Source organism: Ipomoea triloba, chromosome 6, assembly GCF_003576645.1.
Source record: "Ipomoea triloba cultivar NCNSP0323 chromosome 6, ASM357664v1".
NCBI classification, from domain to species: domain Eukaryota; kingdom Viridiplantae; phylum Streptophyta; class Magnoliopsida; order Solanales; family Convolvulaceae; genus Ipomoea; species Ipomoea triloba.
In genome coordinates this window covers 15180521-15201721 of record NC_044921.1, presented here as the reverse complement: position 1 = coordinate 15201721, position 21201 = coordinate 15180521, and the positions used below count along the sequence as shown (strand labels likewise).

At 35.7% G+C, this 21201-nt stretch overlaps 2 protein-coding genes across 2 annotated transcripts; one reads left to right on the top strand and one right to left on the bottom strand.

The window, feature by feature from the left end:
- Nucleotides 1-5218: 5218 nt before the first annotated feature.
- Nucleotides 5219-5578, bottom strand: LOC116023537. Its single transcript, XM_031264537.1, has one exon. The coding sequence runs from the start codon at nucleotides 5576-5578 to the stop codon at nucleotides 5219-5221; it is 360 nt and encodes a 119-aa protein (XP_031120397.1).
- Nucleotides 5579-17585: 12007 nt separating this feature from the next.
- Nucleotides 17586-20664, top strand: LOC116021733 (E3 ubiquitin-protein ligase WAV3-like). Its single transcript, XM_031262200.1, has 3 exons — nucleotides 17586-17917; nucleotides 18114-18215; nucleotides 18914-20664. The coding sequence occupies exons 1-3, from the start codon at nucleotides 17780-17782 to the stop codon at nucleotides 20255-20257; spliced, it is 1584 nt and encodes a 527-aa protein (XP_031118060.1). The 5' UTR covers nucleotides 17586-17779; the 3' UTR covers nucleotides 20258-20664.
- Nucleotides 20665-21201: the final 537 nt, after the last annotated feature.

Below are 21201 nucleotides of genomic sequence, written 5' to 3'. Positions count from 1 at the left end.
AATTAGTCATTAAACTTATCGCTTGTGTGCAATTGAGTTAATGAACTTAAAAAGTGTGCAATTACATCATTAAACATGTAAAATATGTGTAATTGAGACATTTTTTTTTTAAATTTTTCTTGATAGAATCTGATCATATAATTTATATAGTATGCACTAAGAATTGTCCTTCCCTCTGCCATAATTGAAAGATTGAAATGTTTTCAATTTAAATTACATTAAAAAATTATAAAATGTCCAATTAAACATATTTTACTTGTTTGATGGTTTAATTGCACACTTTTTAAGTTCAATGACACAATTGTATAAAAAAACAATAATATCTATTAGAAACTTTTTCTCTTTTATTCTTTTTTTTTTTTTTTTTTTTTAAGGTTTAACTGTGTTACTAGAATGTTCTCTTTCGTGGGAAATGTTTGTCATAGCTTAATATTTTAGTTCTTTCTAGATTTTTTTTCCAGTTCTAAAAATGGGAAGTTGTATATTTAGTTGTATTATGTATTATTGGCACCAATGTTGATAACATTGAGTGTAACAAAAAAATGTATACTTACCACCTATCAAATGTTGTGACCACTTGCCAAATTTCGTCTCATTAATTTCCAATCTCTCATCTCCATAATGCATTGTGGACCATGTTCATGACTGATACTGCAGTGGTATTCAAAGGGAACTGCAGTTGCGCGGAAAAGAGGTCGCTTCATCTGTTCAACACATTGCAGTATCAGTTCAATACAACTGTAGTTCCAGACGGATGAAACGGCCTCTGTTCTGCACAACTGCAGTTCCCTTTCAACACAACTGTAGTATCAGTTCAACACAACTGCAGTATCCGCCATGGTGCATAGTCCACAGTATAACGACTGATCTCTAACACCGTCTATTGATAAAAGGAAAAATGATCAAATTGGTCACCATAAGTCAACTGGATAGTGTAATTGAATCACCAAAGTAAAAAAAAATAAAAATTCATTTAAGTCCCCTAAATCAATAAAATTGTTCAATTAAGTCCAAATCGACTTATTTAGCATGTTAAATCTTTGTGGTGTTGACACGTGTCTTTTTTATTTTATTTTTAAAATATTTATTTATTTATTTATTAAAAATTAAAAATATTATTAAAAAAACAGCCACTGGTTGTCTTCTTCACGGACGGTTATGCCGGACAACTGGTGGCTGTTTTTTTAAATATTATTTTTAATTTTCTAGATATTGGATGAGGAATGACTTCTTAGATTGACAAACCACAACGCGGACTTAACTATTCCCTGTCAAATTATTGTAGCTTAGGGAACAGGGCTGATGATAGATATATTAGACCTAGCCTAAGCTTTTAAGCCCAAGAGGCGTGGTGCGAATCCAAGGCGAAACATGTGAGTTGAGGGTCAGCCTTGTTGTTGGTTGGGAGGTTGGTCGGCCACGATAAAGGAAGTGGAAACCACGAAGATGCTCAGTGGGCGAGGTTGGCCTCCATGGTCAACTTTCGAGGTCAGTTAGTGTGTCAGTTAGGTGAAAACCCGAGTGTTGCGGAGCGCCCTATTTGCGGAGAAGTGGTTAGAGAAGCTAGTTTAAATAGTGAAATCATTGTCTTGTTAATGGGGCCTTTTTGTCATATTCTAACATCATTCTTGTAATACAAACATTTCAACAAGCAATTATACAAACATTCTTGTCATTTCTTTACACGTACTATTTCATTCATCGCCCTTATTCTTTACTTAAAACTGATTAATTCAGATCTTTTGTTCCATCATGAGTAATTAATGGATGAATGTACAAGTAATAAAGTGATGAAATAGGTTTTATATATAAATGTTAATATGGAAAAAATATATACCAATCATCACTACTCTATTGATTGAATTAGATTCATAAATAGTAAAGACCCAATTTGTCAAAAATACATTTGAATAGTTTCGCTTTAGCTTTGCTCTGATCTATTCACCTCTTTTTTACCTTTCTCCCTTGCTCACATTCTTCTTTTTTTTTTTTGAAAACAGACAAAGACTTCATTAATAAAGGTCCGCAGACAAAGAGCTTACAATGAAAGAGGGCGGGAGGTCAGTCTACACCCTGCGAACAGACATAGAAAGGGATTCCCGGGCTAACAAATGGGCAATCCGGTTCGCTGAATGCTTAACAAACGAGATAGAGACATCGTTAAGAGATGATAATAAATCTTTTACATCATGAAGAATGAGATCAAAATGAGAATCAAATGAAGGATTTTTGAGACTTTGGAGGATTTGTAGAGCATCAGTCTTCAAGAGGCAGTGAGAAAAGTGATTGTCCTTAAGCCAACTAAGGGCTTCTCGAACAGCCATTGCCTCCGCTTCCTTAACTGAGTAAAGGCCACACCAAGGGAGGCTAGCTGCTGCTTTGAAATCACCATGGTCGTCTTAAAGAATCCAATCGAAGCCCATACGTCCTCTGGAAGTGTTGACAGCTGCATCCACATTAAGCTTGAGCCAACCTTGAGGTGGTTTTCTCCAACTGGTAGTGAAGGACTGCTGGGATTGTGGGGAGAAAATATCTTTATCTTGCATAGTAGTCCATTCGTATAGGTGAGCTTTGGCTTTTTCCACAATGATTGCAGGCGTGAGGGAGACATTGTTCCAGACCTTTTCATTCCTAGCAAACCAAAGATACCAGCAGATCATAAGCATCAAATTGCACTTGGACTTCTCAAGATTTTTACTATTCTGCACGAACCAGTCACCCAAGGAGGTTGCTGCCGAGGAAGAGATGTTGATGTCGGAGAGGTTCCAGCAAAGTGAAGCAAAGGGGCAGTGAGCCAGAAGATGCAAGATACTCTCATCTGAATTATGGCACATTCGGCAGAGGGTATCACAATTCACCCTTTTTGCACGCAGAAGATCAACCGTAGGGAGACACGAGGAGCATGCTTGCCACATAAATGTTTTCACTTTTGGTGGGATTCTACATTTCCACATAGCTGCCCAATCTTTTTTTAGTATCAGCTGAATGTTCCCCCAGGATAGCCCTATAACAGCTTTTGACTGTGAAATGTCCGCGTTCCTCACACATCCATATTAGTTTGTCTTCTCTGTTGGAGATGGACAGAGGTATATTGGATATGAGAGCCACGTCCCTGCGATTGAAAATTTCCTGAATGATCTCTGTGTCCCAGCATTTGGAATGAGAGGTGAAGAGAGAAGCCACATTAGCATCTTGCATGAAAGGGTAAGGTGCAGTGGTGATAGATGGATTTGAGTTATCCGACAACCATTTATCCTTCTAAATCTTAACCGTGTTACCATTGCCAATTCTCCAACGGCTGTGACGCCTAATGATATCCTTAGCAGTCAAGAGGCTATTCCCAAATGTACGATGGATTGCTACCGGTTCGAGCATCGAAGAATGAGGTTCCAGGATAGTATTTTGCTTGGTAAACTCTCGCGACCAATGAGGTCGGATGTTGGATGAGCCTCCAAGCCTGTTTACAAAGAAGTGCAGTATTAAACAAATCAAACCTCCGGAAGCCTATACCTCCCCAATCTTTGGGAGCACACATATTGGACCAAGCTTTCCAACGAATGCCTTTCCTGCTACCGTATTCAGCCCCCCACCAAAAAGCATTAATGGCACTTTCAATCTCCCTTATGATGTCCTTTGGAATGTGGAAAACACTCATGGCATAAGCTGGAAGTGCTTGAATAACACTTTTGATAAGAACCTCTTTACCAGCTTTTGATAGGAACTTGTGATCCCAGCTATGAATCTTATTGAGAACTTTGTTTTTCAGGAAGCCAAGAATCTCTTTCTTGTTTCTGCCAATTAGAGAGGGTAATCCGAGGTATGTACCAGAATTTCCTACACCTTCAACACGAAGAATACTGCAGATGGAGGCTCTCAAGTTATCTGTGACATTTGGACTGAAGAAAAGTGAAGATTTATTAAAATTGACAAGCTGTCCAGATGCCGAAGCATAATCATCAAGAATGAGCTTCACTGCCTGAGTTTCGGTGATTGTAGCCTTACAAAACAGAAAACTGTCATCTGCGAATAGAAGATGGGAGATTTTTGGGGCTCCACGAGCAATTTGAATGCCATGAAGGAGGCATTTTGATTCAGCATTTTTTATCATAGCGCTCAAACCTTCAGCGATGATAATGAACAGATATGGTGAGATTGGGTCACCCTGTCGAAGACCTCTGGTTGGTAAGATAGGGCCAATAAGATTACCATCATGAGCAATATGATAGTCCACTGTAGAAACACACTTCATGATTAGAGAGATCCATTTATTGTCAAAGCCGAATTTGTGAAGCATAGCCTGGAGAAGGGGCCATTCCACGCGGTCAAAAGCCTTACTCATGTCGAGCTTAAGAGCGAGAAAGCCATCCATGCCTTGTCTCTTGCGTTTCAGATACTGATGAGTCTCAAAGGCTACCATGATATTGTCTGATATGAGTCTTTCGGGCACAAACGCACTCTAATTTTCTGCAATTACCTTGTCCAGGAGAGATTTCAATCGGTTTGCCAACACCTTGGATACTATCTTGTAGGCCACATTGCAAAGGGCAATGGGTCGGAGATCGCCCATGGTTTCTGGAGTGGTCTTTTTTGGAATTAGGACGATGTGCGTACTATTAAGACCCTGAGGCAGCTTTCCAGAAACAATAAAGTCATTGCATAGATAGGTAATGTCTTTCCCAATAATGTCCCAAAACGCCTGATAAAATCCGGGATTGAACCCATCCGGCCCTGGGGATTTGTCGGGGTGCATTGAGAAAACAGCTCGTTTTACTTCCTCACCATTGGCAGGGCGTAAGAGAAGCAGGTTCTGATCATGAGTGATTTTTGGTTGAATACAGTTGAGCACAGGACTAGGGTCACCAGCAGCTGAAGAAAAAAGAGTAGAGAAATAGTCAAGAATTACCTCGCTGAGAGCTGGTCCCTTCTCAACCCAATCACCGACGTTGTTTTTGAGCTTGTTGATGGCATTATGTCTTCTTCTTTTTGTGACTAATTTGTGGAAGAAGCTAGAATTTATATCTCCGTTTTTGTGCCAGAAAGCTTTCGCTCTTTGTTTCTAATATGTGTTCTGCTGATGGAGGAGGTGGATGCAGTTCTTCTGGGCAGCTGCGAAGGCAAGAACGCCATTGTTGTCTGATCTATGTCTAAAAGTGTCCATCTGTCTGAGGCATTGGTTGATTTTAGGCTGGAAGTCAGATGTCAATCTTCTGCCCCAATCCTATAGGGCCTTGCTGCAAGAATTGAGTCTGATGATAAGATTTGCGCCACGAGAAGAATGCCAGGATTCTGCAACAAGTGTTCTGCAATCAGATTCTTTGAGCCATAGATTTTCGAACTTGAACTTGGGTTTTCTTTTGCTCTTGATAGTGGGAATCGGCTGCATGATTACAGGTAAATGGTCGCTGACCGGGGTGATAACCAATTCAGCTACAGCTCTGTCAAAAAGCTCCAACCAGGACTGGGAGACACTCCTGGACCAGTGAGGGGTGCCTCTGCCTCTATCCCATGTGAATTTGTGACCATGAATTTCAAGGTCAGATAACCCGGAGCTGTTGATTGCGGAGTTAAAGCCGTCCATGAGCCAGCGATGCTATGGGTGTCTTCCAATCTTTTCACTAGGACTTCTTATGTCGTTAAAGTCACCCATGATGACCCATGGTAGATTGCTGTCCGTAGAGAGATTGCGAAGAAGTTGCTATGAGTTGCGCCTCTCGGATCTTTCGGGATGGCCATAGAAGCCAGTGAATCTCCATGGGTTAGGAATGTTTGGGAGGGTTAGGTTGACATCAATGTGATTGGGGGAATAGCTCTGTATAGCAACTGAGATGTTTTCTGCCCACAAAAGGGCCAAGCCCCCGCTATGTCCCATGCAATCTACGACAAAGGAACCAGGGAGGCCCAATTTGGATTTAAGGGATTGGATTTTACTGGAGGTTTGGAGAGTTTCCATGAGAAAAACAAGAATGGGTTTCTTATGGTGGATCAAGTCCACAAGGAATTGAACTGTTGCAGGGTTCCCAAGCCCGCGACAGTTCCAAGCAATAAGACTCATTGATCTAGGCGGGCCTGATGCGTAGGACCCGCCTCTAGCAAGTTTAAAGACCCGTCTGGAAAGGTGAAATCATCCTGATAAATAGTGAAATTAGTAACATGGACCGGCCCAAAGTCCATTTTCTTTCTTTTGAGCCCAATGATATCAGTACTAGGACTGATTGGAGACCCATTGTCTGTGGGGTCAGCGCATGGGGCAGGAGACCTAACATCAATCTGCATTAAATTCTTACCACGCGTAGACAGGTGGTCATTAATGCGGTGCACGGCTCCATGCTGAGTGCCACTAGAGACAAAGTGGTGGACTGATCCATCTGTTGTGCAGTTTCCTCGTTGGGAATGTCTGTTTGAGCTGAGGAATTGTCAGTAGCAAAAGTGTTCTTTTGCCTTACTCCTTCTGTTTGTGATTCTCCATCAGGTTTCCAGCGGGGAAGTTCGGGGAGTATCCACCGTTGGCCGGCGCAGGGTTGGGATCTCCGACCAGTTGCCCTGAGTTCAGGACCATATGCCCTCTCAATGTTTCCAGTGTTCGAATCGAAGAGAATGTCGCAGGAATTCTCATTGTGGCCGATCAGTCCGCATAGGAAGCAGAAGGTTGGGAGCCTTTCGTATTTGAACTCGATGTAGAAAGGTTCACTCCTTGAAGGTTTGACTTTCATATTCCTTTTGAGGGGTTTTGATATATCCATTTGCACTCTGACCCGTATGAAATCTTTCCAGAGTCCCTTTGAGTTCACTGTGTCAGTTGATATGAAAGAGCCGAGGAAAGCACCTATCATTTCTGCAGTTTTCTTGGTTTGCATGCTCGTAGGAATGTTATAAGCTTGAACCCAGAAGTCAGCATGGATGAGTTGGATGCCATGGAGGGAGGTATTTGGTTCGATTTGTTTTAGGATGAGGAGGCTTTGTTCATAACACCAGGGGCCGTTGTTGAGCACCTTCCGTATATCAACTTCATGAACAAAGTAGAAGAGGAAAAGGTAATGTCTTCTTTATATGAAATCAGAGCTACTGAGCTAGACTAGATTTTGAACAAAATCTAGCAAATACAGTACTTATTGGTACATCATTTGACTGTTCTCATAATATTACATCAATGTAACTCTCAGAATGTGGTTGTCATGACTTGATTTTGTGTCTTTAATTTACTTATACCACTCAAGAACTAATTAAACTGGTGTGCGTGTAAAGTCTCAAATTTAGTGTTGAATGCTGGATGAGAAAATTCTATTTAGATGAATTTATTGATAATAATACTAATGTACTACTTAACTATGCATTTTATCAACTTTAAGGTTCCTATTTCATCTCTGTATATAATTATAAATTTTACTTTTACTAGTTTTGTTCTAGCTAAAACCATCTGATCTCTTGTTTCCTTATAAATACGTCTCTTCCTGTACTTTTGTAATTACGATTGATCAATAATAAAAACTAATACCCGTTTAATTAGTTAATGGTAAAAAAATTTAATCATTTACTGTTACAAATTTAAAAGTCATTTCCTACTCTTTACTTACTCCAAAATGGATATTGGTTAAATTTTAGTATAAATACAACATTATTGGTTTTATATGAAATTACATAAAAATAATTATTTATTATTTAACAATTGATTTTGAATAAATACAATTTATTATCTATATGTCAATATACAATTGTGTATCATCACAAATCTAAAGTTGACCTTCTCTTTAAATTTAAATAGAACTTCTATATCATATCATAAAATATATTAAAAAAATTTAGTATGAACAATATAAGTTCATGCTTCCTATCGTCATCAATAATAGTTTAAAAATAATTTTTAAAAATTTCAATGGAATCTAAAGTAATTAAAAACATAATTAAAGATATAGTTTAATTAATTTGCCAAGAAGACAATTTAAAAAAATTAAAAAGAATGTTAGAAATAAAAAATAAAAACATTACTCCATATTTAGTACTTGGGCAGTGAGACAATTAAAAATTGTTGCAGTATATGCTGAGAGCAGTAGTTGGGGCAGTTAGTAGTTGTTGTTTTCTGCATTCTTAGTTGGCTTGGGTCTTAATTGTAACAACCTTCACCAATCATGAGTCTATGACCAAATTTGGTACGCAACATCTGAGACCCATCCACGAATTTTTTCTGTGATACTGATTTTTCTGTGATACTGATCAGGTCAATATAGAATTATAATACTTATAATATATTAAAAAACATAATATAAATAAAGATTAAAGTGTTCGATATTTACAGGAAAAATATTTTATTGATTTTTTTTGAAAAAAAATATTTTATTTCTAATTTAGTATTATATTTTCAAGTATAAATATTATATTTTCATATTAACCAGATCCGTTTTATTAATAAAGATTCATAAGACGAGCTCACAAATTTTTACCAATTGTTTATGTCGTAATCTCTCCTCAATTTTATTAAATCGCTCACTTCAACCATTTGAATATTACTTATTCTAAACCCAATGACTTGAGCCAGAGTGTCTTGGACTTATTCACATAGGGACTAAAAAAGCAACTTCTGAATGACTGAAACATCGTATGACGAAATCTACATTTAAAAATTACTAAAAGACTAAATTTATACTAAAATTATAACTTAAATAATTTTAAAATGTCAATAATGATAATATTTATTATTATTATTATTATTATTTGATACATTATATTTTCTAGCTTACGTTACACTAATCTAAAATCCGATAACCCCTACTTAAAAGTTATTAAAAAAGTAAATCGCAAATCACCCAAACAACCTTTCAATTAGTCTGTGTCGTTGACTATGCATACAAGTTGCTGGTGGGAGTGAAACCCGGCTTACCGTTGAAGTAGTGACTTGATACATTAGGTTTTTCAGCTTATATAGACTAATCTTAAGTCTCTGTCCAATAGTACTGGAGAAGGTAAATTGCGAATCACCATATCAACGCTCTATTTAAATCCCTGCATGCACACTCTATAAGTAAAACTTTTAAGGTGACTTTTAAATTACTAAATTTCAATTCTTGTATGCACACTCTATAAGTAAAACTTCTAAGGTGACACTTAAATTACTGAAATAAAATGTGCGGGTCAGGACTTTATTATTATTATTATTGTTTGGTGGGAGCAACTTTTTGGAAGTATATGTTGAGAGGGGGCCTACCTGCCAGTCAGTCCACAGTAGACCCATTCAACTTTGTAACGGTTTAATTATAAATAAAACCATTTGGCGCCTTCCCGGCTACTAATATAATGCTTTTGTGCTTCAATTCTCTTCTGTTTAATTTCTTTCTATCTTTTTTGACTCAAAAACTCAAAAGCATCACATCACTATTCAGTATTCACTATTACGCATAAGAGTGCCCACAAATCCACACAACCACCAACCCCTTGCATGCTTTCTCCTTCATTATTCATTTCAACTTTAAATTTCAAAGCTCCCAAATCTCTCTCTCTCTATCTTTTTTTCTCTTTTTCTTTTCTCTTTCAGTTAATTTTCGATTTGAATATTATTGTAGTCTCTGTACTAATATAAAATGTTGAAATTAACCCCTACAATACTAAATTGATTAGTTTAATATTTGTATACACAAAAAAAATATGATTAAGTTGGTCTAAATGATTACTAATTCAGTTTGTGTTATACTTTACTGATGGTCATTATTAAACTTGAGACTCTTCATTTGTCTTCTACTTATTACATTGTTTATGTTAAGGATATGAAACGTTATATGGATTAATACAAATTGATAGTGAAAACTTAATGAAATGCATCTTGAAAATCATATATTATTGTGCTCTACATCTTGTGTCCTTTTTCTTACTTCTCTACACGATATATATATATATATATATATATATATATATATATATATATATATATATGAGCAATTATCGTGCAATCATCACATGAGAGCTGAACTAATTGATAGGTCAAATTATAACACGTTATCAGCACTGAGTGTTTTATATCTCTTGTGAACAATCTTACAACATCACGAAATCTATTGTTGTCCACACAATAAAGCATGAACCAACATTGTATTTGGTGGATATTACAACCACACATACTATCATTACAAATGGGAGGTTTTTCCGTACCTTGAACAAATGAAGTAATAATATTATATTACTGACATTACTAATGATGAGGTACAGATAGTGAGCTCCAGAAGAGCATCCATCAGGCTTCCTAAGGGTACATAGTTACTAAATGAAAATGCTTTGTTGTATCTCCAATCTAAACGAACCTTGCTGTGTTTCAGGGATATTCGATCAAATGGTTTCCATATCAAAACCAAAACTAAGAACAATAAGGAGTTCTTGATCACGACTCAGTTGATCATTGGTCAAAAGCAAGAGGTTGAGGAACTTGCCTCCTTATCTTTTGGGTTATATTATACCTATATACAACCCAATAATTCATGTGTCGCGCAAACCATGAAACTCAAAAATTCACATTCTTTTCAATTGTGGCATGACTGTCTGGGTCATCTTGGGCAGAATATGATGGGTTGGATCATATCTAATTCTGCTGGACATAACTTTTCGAGATCTCATGTACTTTCACCAAATATGTTTACATGTGTTGCTTGTGCGAAAAATAAATATATTTTGTATGCCAGTCGTGTACTAAGGTTGAACATGAATCACCTATTTTTTCTGCAAAGGTTATAGGGCAACATTTGTGGACCAATTAGTCCACCTTCTGGGTCATTTAGATATTTTATGGTCCTTATTGATGCTTCCACTCGTTGGACTCGTGGTAGTCTATTATCCACGAGGAACAAAGCTTTCGCTAAATTTATTGCGAAAATTATTGAGTTAAATGTCCAATTTCCAGATTATCCTATTAAATCAATAAGAATATATAATGCTAGAGAATTCATATCAACGGCTTTCAATGATTATTGTATCGCCTTGGGCATCAAAGTGGAGCATCTTATACCATATGTCCGTACTCAGAATGGTCTAGCTGAATCTCTTATTAATCGTATTAAATTGATTGCTAGGCCATTATTATAGAAGTCCGGTTTACCGATTTCTTGTCGGGGACATGTAGTATTACATGTTGCAGCTTTAATACATATCCGACCCATTGCATATCATGATTATTCCTCCTTGCAACTGCTATGTGGTGTAGGACTCAATATTTCCCATCTGCATGTATTCGGTTGTGTAGTCTATACCGCCATACCACCTACAAATCGTACCTCCATGGGCCCGCAACGAAAACTAGGTATATATGTTAGTTATGAATCTCCCTCCATCATTAAATACCTATAGCCCATGACAAGAGATCAGTTTACTGCGAGATACGTTGACTGCATTTTTTATGAAGATAATTTTTTGGCAGTAGGGGAACACCATATTTAACGAAATGCCGAGAAATTTCATGGGATGAAAAATGATCTTCAATACCTAGACCCATGTACTAGTCAAACTGAACTGAAAGTTTAGAAAATTATTAATTTGCAAAATTTAGCAAATAATTTGCCAGATGCTTTTGTTGATAATAGAGGAGTGACCAAGTCTCATATCCCTATTGTAAATGCTCCTTCGAGAGTAGAAGTCCCCGAGGGACCAGGTATGCACACTGACACTCCTCATTGCTAGAAGCGTGGGAGACCAGTTGGTGCAAAAGATTTAAATCTGCGGAAGACAAAAATTGGTAAGATATCACAGTCACTACTCTAGAAAAATCTTAACTGTCCTAAAGACGGAAAGCCTAGTGAACCTGCACGTGCTCTAAATATTATGAACACAAGGGATGCGAAACATCCAGATTAGAATATTTTGGAATATGACAATGATCTTGTTAATATCAATATAGAAATTGCCATAAATTTTGTTGATATAGGAGAAACATATAACAGAGATTTAATAGTCGTCGATGACACATTTGTCTATGCAGTTGCTTGTAATATTCCACATAATAATCTGGATCCAGAATCAAAACCAATAATAGAGTATCGGAAGTGCTCTGACTGGTTGATGTGGAAAGAGGCAATTGAGGCAAAGCTCAACTCACTTAATAAAAGAAAAGTATTTGGCCTCACCGTACTTACCCCAAAAGATGTGATCCTAGTAGGATCTATGTGGGTATTCGTACGGAAGATGAATGAAAACAATGAGGTAGTTAGATAAAAAGCGAGATTGGTAGCTAAGGGTTCACATAGAGACTTGGAATCGATTTTGAACAAACATATTCTCCTATTATTGATGGCATTTCATTCCGCTATTTAATATCACTAGCAATAAACATGAAATTAGTATGCAGTTGATGGACGTAGTGACAACTTACCTTTATGGGTCACTAGATGCTGATATATACATGAAAATACCTGAAGGTATTCAAAATCCCAATACAAGGGAGAAAGATTGAAACATGTATAGCATCGTTAGGGGCCCCCTCCTAACGATGGACCCAGGGCAGGTGCCTATCTCGCCCGCCCTCAGGGCCGACCCTGTTAACGAGGCATGAGTATAATTATTTAATGGTCAAGGGGGAGTGTTATAAATACTTTATTGATATTCATTAAACTTGGGACTCTTCATTTGCCTTCTACTTATTACATTTTTATGTTAAGGATATGAAAGGTTGTATGTGTTAGTATAAATTGATAGTGCGTAATAACTTAATGAAATGTATCTTAGAGATTATAGATTTTTGTGTTCTACATCTTGTGTATTTCTCCTTTTACTTCTCTACACGGTATAATCATATATATATATATATATATATATATATATATATATATATATATATATATATAATCTCTGAGCAATTACTACATACCGTGCAATCATCACGCGAAAACTGAGCTAATTGATAGGCCAAATTATAACCATCGTTACATTTATCACCAATCTAATGTATTAGTAATATGTGTATTGGAAGTTCAAATCAGATAATGTACATTAAGTAATCTATTCCAATAAGCAAAATTGGAATTTATATCCAAACATAAAATAGTAAAGTTAAGAAGATTTAAATTAAGTCAAATAAGTACTAAAAAAATTAAGTCAAATAATTTTTTAAAAAAGTTATTTTGAGAGTAAATGAGATAATGTAAATTGACTTAAAAAAGGATCTTCTGAGAAATTTCAATTTGAGGTTTCTATAGCAAGGTTTTTTTGTTAGGAAGAATAGAAGATGAGATTGAATATATAGTATACCTTTTATTATTTTAATTTTTTTCTTTCAAAATTAGATTTTCATATCTATAATGTTATCATTAAAAAGATTTTTTTTTTGAAGCAAAAAGATATTTTTTTTTTATAATTTATTTTTTTTAATTACAAAATAATCTATGAGTTATTTTTAAAAATATTTTATAAAATATCGTTAGAAATTAATGAAAGTTTGTAAGTGTGTATTCAATTTAGAGTTCTAATGACATTTGTAAACTTTTAAAGTAAAAAAAAAATAAAAAATTAAATGTTTGTAATATAAATTTTTTATAAACTCTTACAATATCTGCACAAATTTAAATAGATTCTATAAATGTTATTTAAAATTCCACCTAAGCTAGTTTTTTTTTTCTTTTTTTTTTAAATTTTACTTAAAACTTAAATATAAAAAATATTAAGGGTGTGTTTGGTTCGTACAAAGGAATAAGAACCAAATACTGGATAATGGTAATAGTTTGATATCTATCTAAGTATTTGATTCTTAATTACTAATATTGATGTTTGGTTATGTATGACCCTATAATGGAAATAAATGTTTTAAAAATACAAAATAAAAAATTAAGACAACTGATCATAATATAATGACATCCAAAACACTAATATGAACAAAAAAAATCAAAACAAAAATATAATTAAAAGCACTAATCAAAACTTAAAATCAGATTACGAATAAGATGGAATGATACCCATGATTAATTAGTGAATGAGATTTTTAATTAAGGGGTAATCAAATCACATAATTGTGTTTTTAAAAATTATCAACCAAATATTAACTATGATTTTAATATTCAAACCTGGCCATGAACTAAACACACCTTAAATATTACTTTGTAAAAAGTGAAATTAAGATGAGACGACATTACAATATTTTTAGTAAACATATATGGTTGGTTGATCAAGTAATTCTTTATGATCTCCTTTGGCTGTTTTATACTTTTATTTAGTACTACACTTGCTTTGGAGTTTTGTCTTCTCTCCCTGCTCGTCCTCTAGTAGCTTCGTGTTCCCTTTCTTGTCTACTTCTTTCGTCTTTTATCATTTGTACACTTTCCTGCTTTTGCTGTCCAAGCTTGAATGTGTTTTTTTTTTTTTTTTTTAATGTGTTTGATTTCAGCTTTTGAAACTGCACATATATACATACTTAAATGTTATTATATCTGATATGTCCAGGCATCCACAATAGAGTTTTTGATGTGGTTTTTGAGCAGATTTTGGTGAAGTGGAAGAGAGAGAAGGATTGTGAACTTCCTGCAAGAATCTCGTTTTTAGTCTCTGAAGTGGGCCACACCAAGTATGAAAAAGGTACTCCATAAGTCACATGAGGCGCAACAACAGCGCTCAGCCGGGTGCATTCTTATTCTTTTTCTTTCTTCTTCTTCTTAAAACTCACTTTTCTTCTTTTTTTTTCTTTAGTAACTTTTTCCCTCCCTCATTTTCTCATACTTGACATCCTAAAATTTGTGCAAAAAACCAACTATTGAGGATGCTGTCTGTAGAATAATGTTTAACTCCCTCTAAAAAAATATTGTATAAATAGTGATAGATTCCAACATTCCATTTAACTTTTGTACACACACACATACATATGGCATAGGCTGTGTTTGGTTAGCAGCGGATCCGCAAAAAATTGACGGATTTGACCAAGTCAAACCGCTAAAGACAATGTTTAGTTAACAGCGGTTTGCTCCAAACCACTGAAATCCCAAACGCTGATAATTGACGGATTTGACCAAGTCAAACCGCTAAAGACAATGTTTAGTTAACAGCGGTTTGCTCCAAACCACTGAAATCCCAAACGCTGATATTAGCATCGTTTGGGGTTGGCCAAAACACCCTCCATTTTATAAAAAAAAATAAAAATAAAAAATTAAGATGGCTTATTAGTGGTCAAAATGTTGAGTATGAATGTAGTAATTTAGCAAAACTGGCTTCAAATCCTCAATTGGAGAAAATCTCAGCCTTGACCCATTGGGGTAAAAAGCAAGCACTCAAATCCTACTTAAAAATATATACTCCGTATAATATTAACTTGTATAATCATAATCGCACTCATCTCAACATCTATATGTTTTGTATAATCTATTAGGATAATTTTAATATAATTTACGCGTAATTTTGCAACGACATTTTTTTTTATATAAAGAATAATATAATTTCATAAAGTTAAATGAAATCGAATCTAATAAAATGGAATCATATTTTTATCAATTTTTTTAAATGTAATTAAAATTATACGAACACATTAAATTTTAATATTGAACTATCAATTTTGAAAGAGTTGATTAAAAACTATTATAAGATAAAAATTTTAATTTTTAATTAATAAGTCAAGATAATAAAATTTTATGAAAATTATCTTGGACCGCATCATTATTTGACAAAGCTATGAAAATCGTGACATGACGTTTTTAACATATGTATTCAATTCAGGTACAAATGTTATCATAGCCACCGGCATATTTGTTTCGTGATGTGACCATTTATTTGTATTTGTTCACCATCTTTAACGTATACATCTTTTGAAATATTACGTTCTACATAAATATTTAAAACAATACATTTACTTTTTTCAACAACACTCAATAGTTGATACACTCAAATGGATATATCGTGAACATTGATATGATATATATATGTGTGTATGCGTGCGCGTGTATATATTAATTTTTAAATCAAAACTTAAATTTTTAATTTTTAAAATTAAAAATTACACTAATAATTTAAGATTTTGACTAAGAGTTGACTGGGGATGAGAAATCCCCGTCCGCCTAATTTCCTGCGAGAACAATTTCAATTCCCTGTACGGAATAAGAACGGGAGTATACTTCCCGCTTGATCCGACCCGTTGTCATCCCTAACATTTCCTCACTTGATCTAATTATATATATTTAATGTAGTTTTTAACAGTAGAGCTTTGAATGAAGATGGAAATAAAAGGAAAACAGTATGAGCTAAGAATGATTGTTCCTTCTAAGGACTAAGGAGCCCACTGATACTTTTTCTATTCATCACGCCGTTCAACAAAAAATGCATAATAAAAGAACACGTAAATTATAAAACATACACACACAACAATTAATTAAATTGGTCTAACATAAAATTTACCCTATCATAGATATATTAAATGTATTATTATATTACTTCAAATGTTTATTTAAAGGGCATTCTATATAATGATGAAGTAATAATACATTTATAACACTGTAACGTTTTCCTTGTATTATTATACCATTAAAATTATAAATTATGATAATATTAAAGCGTTTCTTATTTGTTACAATACTTACAGCTCGTTTGGTTCGCTGTAAAATATTTGAAGGAAATGGAATTCAAATTCCATGGAAAACAAATTACCAGGAAAATATATTTCATTGTTTGGTTGGTGGAAAAGAAATTACTAGGAATGTGAATTTCATTATTTGGTTGGGTTTGAAATGGTAAGGAATAATGGGTATAATGACATATATAACCCTGCACAATAATAATAATAATAATAATAATAATAATAATAATAATAATAATAATAATAAAAAGAGTAATTAATAAAGTATGGTGAGGGTAAAATTGTGATACTAGTTTTCCATGGAAAACAAAATACCTAAGATTTGCTAGGAAAACATTTTCCTCATTGTTAAGAAAAACTTTTTCCCATGGAAATTGTTTTCCATCCAACCAAACAACATAAAACACCATTTTCCCCCACTTTAAGGAAAACATTTTCCATGAAAAATGTTTTCCATCCAACCAAACACCCCCTTATAGACTTACAACTATGGCTAACATGTTGTTATTTAAGGTTCTCAGTCCTTTCACTCATTGCTCATATTAATTTCCTCATACACCAATAAAGAGAGAATTGATTAGAAGTGAGAGAAAAACGTCAGAGGTTAATACATGTCCTACAGTATAATCATTTAATTATGTTTCTACATGACATATTTACTTACAAAAACTGAAATTACAGACTGTTTGGTTGGATATAATTGTAATTCCTTAACATTCAAAATTATGGTGTTTGGTAGGAGAGATTTTTACCTTACCCGTAGGAGTTCTAATCCGATGTATCTTGGAAAAGGGTTTAATAAAAAATGACTAAATTACCCCTGTTTATTACTCCGTATTATTATTATTATTATTATTATTGTAATTATTGTTGTTGTTATTATTATTACACAAGAACATTTTAATTTTTATAGGATTCTTCCATTCCCATTCCAAATAATTCTATTCTTTCTGTAATTTAAATTCTCACATTTTCTTTTTTCCCCAAATTATAATTCTTATTCTACCTAATTTTTCTCATCCCAACCAAAGGCTTTGTTAAAATGGCATAGGAACAAACGCATGCTTTTGAAAAAGAAAAAGAAAAAGGGGAAGTCTTTAATCTCCGCCCCCAAAGTTAGATTTGTGTAAAACCTGCAAATGTAAACCCCAAACTGACATACATACTTTCAATAATTGAAGCCAAGCTGAAACAATAAGTGGCAACACAACACCACTTGTACCGCACTTTATAATTCCCAATTGGTAAAGAAAACCGCCGGCGCCCGGAATGGCTACCGGAGGAGGAGGAGGAGCGTCGTCAAAGCTCAAGAAAGCTGCCAAAAAGATCCTCGTTCAAACCTGTGGCTCCTTCTCCCGGAGACACCGCACCCCTGTTCTTGACTCCGCCGCCGCCGCCGCCGCTACTGTAAGCCCTCTTTCCCTCTCCGGCGGAATTTTTCACCGCCGGTGACTCTGTTTTCGATGATACATTGACGTTTGCAGGTTTTTGTAGATACCCGATTGCGGAATTAATTTAAAGTTTGAATCTTTGGTGGGTATGGAGGTGTGGGTCTCCGTTTGGAATTAATGATTTTCGGTTTTCTGAATTCTTTTCCCCACAGGCGTTTCCTGATTCTCCGATCATCGAAGAGCTGATAAGTAATTCTTGCCAAATTAAACCGTCGTACCAATTAGATTCCACTGCTAAATCCGCTTCTAATAAGGTAAAATCACCAATGGAATATAATTTTCCTAAAATACACTACCAAAGTTACATTATTGTTTGTCTTCAATCTTCATATGTGTGGTGTGTATTCTCTTTCTGCATTCTCAGTTTTAACCATCTTCTCCTTTTGTTTTATTTTCAAAGAAATATTTAAATATAACAAAGGCTGAGATGTGTTTTATATGCTTCATTACTGAAATCTAGTCCTTGATCTCATTGAGAAAATATTCTTGAATTCATTAACATTTGGTATTCTAAAATTCAAAATTTGTGGGTCTTTGGGGCTTGGGCTTGGGCAGTTCCAACTTTCAAAGCACACATCCCAATTGGAAAGGGAAATTGCAGACTGTATTTCTTTGAGCTGTATTCCTCCATTTATCAATGAAGAACACAGATTACATTACACTTAATAATAGTTTTCCTCGGAGCTTAAGGCTGCGAGGTTTTCCTTCTTCCTCTTACTTGTTTCGTGTCTGGAATCAAGATTATTTGACTGCTAAGAAATGTATGGAGAGTTCAGTGAATCTGTGGTTAGCGTGGCCTTATAAATGGTAGAACAAGATGTGTTTCCTTATAATCTGACTTTACTAGTATGTTACTAATATTTCTTAATTGGTCTTAAGATTCATGATTTCATAAGTCACTTATTGCATAGTGTTTTGTTGGTCTTATGCTTGTCTTTTGAATGTATTACAGAATCTGTGCGCTATATGCCTTGATCCATTGAATTATGGCTCGAGCAGCAGCCCGGCCCAGGCTATCTTCACTGCACAGTGTTCTCACGCTTTCCACTTTGATTGCATATCGTCTAACATCCGACATGGCAGTGTTACCTGTCCCATATGCCGTTCGCTTTGGACCCGACTACCTCGCAACCTACACACGCATTGTTCTTTGCATCGGAATCAGGCTGATCCTATACTACAGATCTTGGATGACTCGATTGCCACTTTTAGGGTGCATAGGCGCTCTTTTCTACGCTCTGCTCGCTATGATGATGATGATCCAATTGAACCTGACCACTCGACTGATCTTCCGAGACTCCATTTCTCTTTAATGCCTGTTCCTGTGGTTCACTCTAGCTATAATCTGTGCTCGAATCAGAAATCGGGGGCGAGGTTGTGCCATGAATCGCAACATTTTTCTAGTCCGTCGTTATTGCTGGAATCTCCTGTGGCTGGGAGGAACCTTATGCTGTACAATTCACTCTCCGCTAATCGAGCATATCTTTCCATAACGTTAGCTCATCACCCCGCTACCGACTTGGTCTTAGTTGCTAGCCCGAATGGTCCGCACCTAAGGCTTATGAAGCAAGCAATGGCGTTAGTGGTATTTGCTCTGCGACCCATGGACCGATTGGCTATCGTCACGTATTCTTCTGCTGCAGCACGCATCTTCCCTCTCAAGCGCATGACATCTTATGGGAAGCGGACAGCGTTACAAGTCATTGATCGGCTTTTCTATATGGGGCAAGCAGATCCCGTTGAAGGGCTCAGGAAAGGGGTAAAAATTCTTCAAGACCGTACATACCAAAACCCCCACTCGTTTATGCTACATTTGTCTGACAGCCCGACAAGATCTTACCATCCATTTGACGCTGAGCTGCCAATTACATCCCACAAATTTCACGTAGGGTTAGGCTTTGGAACCTCAAACGGGTTTGTCATGCATGAATTCGAAGGGTTTCTCGCGAGAATCCTTGGTGGCGCAGTCAGGGAAGTCCAGTTGAGGATTGGGGAGGACTCCAGGACTGTGAGGCTCGGAGAACTGAGAGCCGGGGAGGAGAGGAGAGTTCCGTTGATTCTTGGGGAGTCTGGGCAGGTTCATATAGAGTACAGCTACGAGGATGCCATGTTTGATGATTCTGTTAAAACGGGAGAGGTAGCAGTGGGGATTGACGATAAAAGAGAAAGCACCGAAGGCAGCATAGACAGTGTCCCGAGCATCCTGGGAAGACCTAGCAGCGTCGAAACATGGGAATACCATGACCCTTTTATGGCAAGACGATGGGCAAAGCATTTGCATGGCTATCGGGGATGAAGCATTCCGCATGCTGTCATGTAGTACATAGGCGCATCTTGCTTGTACACACTGACCAATTCCTTGATCGGTTTATTCTGAAACGTACACTAGGAGATTGTTACAAATTGTTCTGGGTTTTTTTGGCCTAAAGGCCATCTGAGTGATCTTGTACAGGACATCCTCATCTCCATGCAATGCCCTTAGTTTCATTCAGATTTTCTCGGAATTTACAGAAGGATTAGATGCTAAAAGTTATTGGCATGATTGTTTTCAGAATAGGAAAAGACCACAAAATGAGGACTGTTGTCAAATGTAATTGGAGGTTTGGAGGTAGGCTAATGAGTAGTGTGTTGGATCAAATTAATATTGATCGAGTTGTAGTATTAGTTTTTGTCATTCCTTTCTAATGTTCATTTTTTTTTTTTTTTTTTTTGCATTTGTTTACAATTCTATAGTACTACTACTATACATAGTCTAAGTTTGCATTCTGCAGCTGCCATAACAGTGATGCATTTGCAGTCCTGAAAATGAATTGCAGAATTTTAGTAATGGTTATAACTTGGGGAGTATTTAAATATCAACAATGGAATTTGATTTTTGCAGGTTGAAATTAAGATGAAATTTGAATAGTGGCTTTTATTTTCATGGTAAGATGAAGCTAGCCAAACAGTGGCACCAACCTAGCTTATCATGGGAACAAGAAAGAGGGTGGGTTAGGTTGGACTCCTTGTGTGCAAAATTATCTCGAAATTATATTGAATTGATTTACGTTTTCATGAATCTAGTGTAAGTTTATGGGGTCAGGATATAATCCGACAATTGGGAAACTTAGGTTACCAAAAAGAAAAAAGAGAAAGAACATAGATGTGAGCTAGGTGCCATTATTGCATGGACCATGGTCCACACAGCTGTGTGGACCAAAAATAAAAAGTACATTATTTTTGTATTGTATGTACATTATA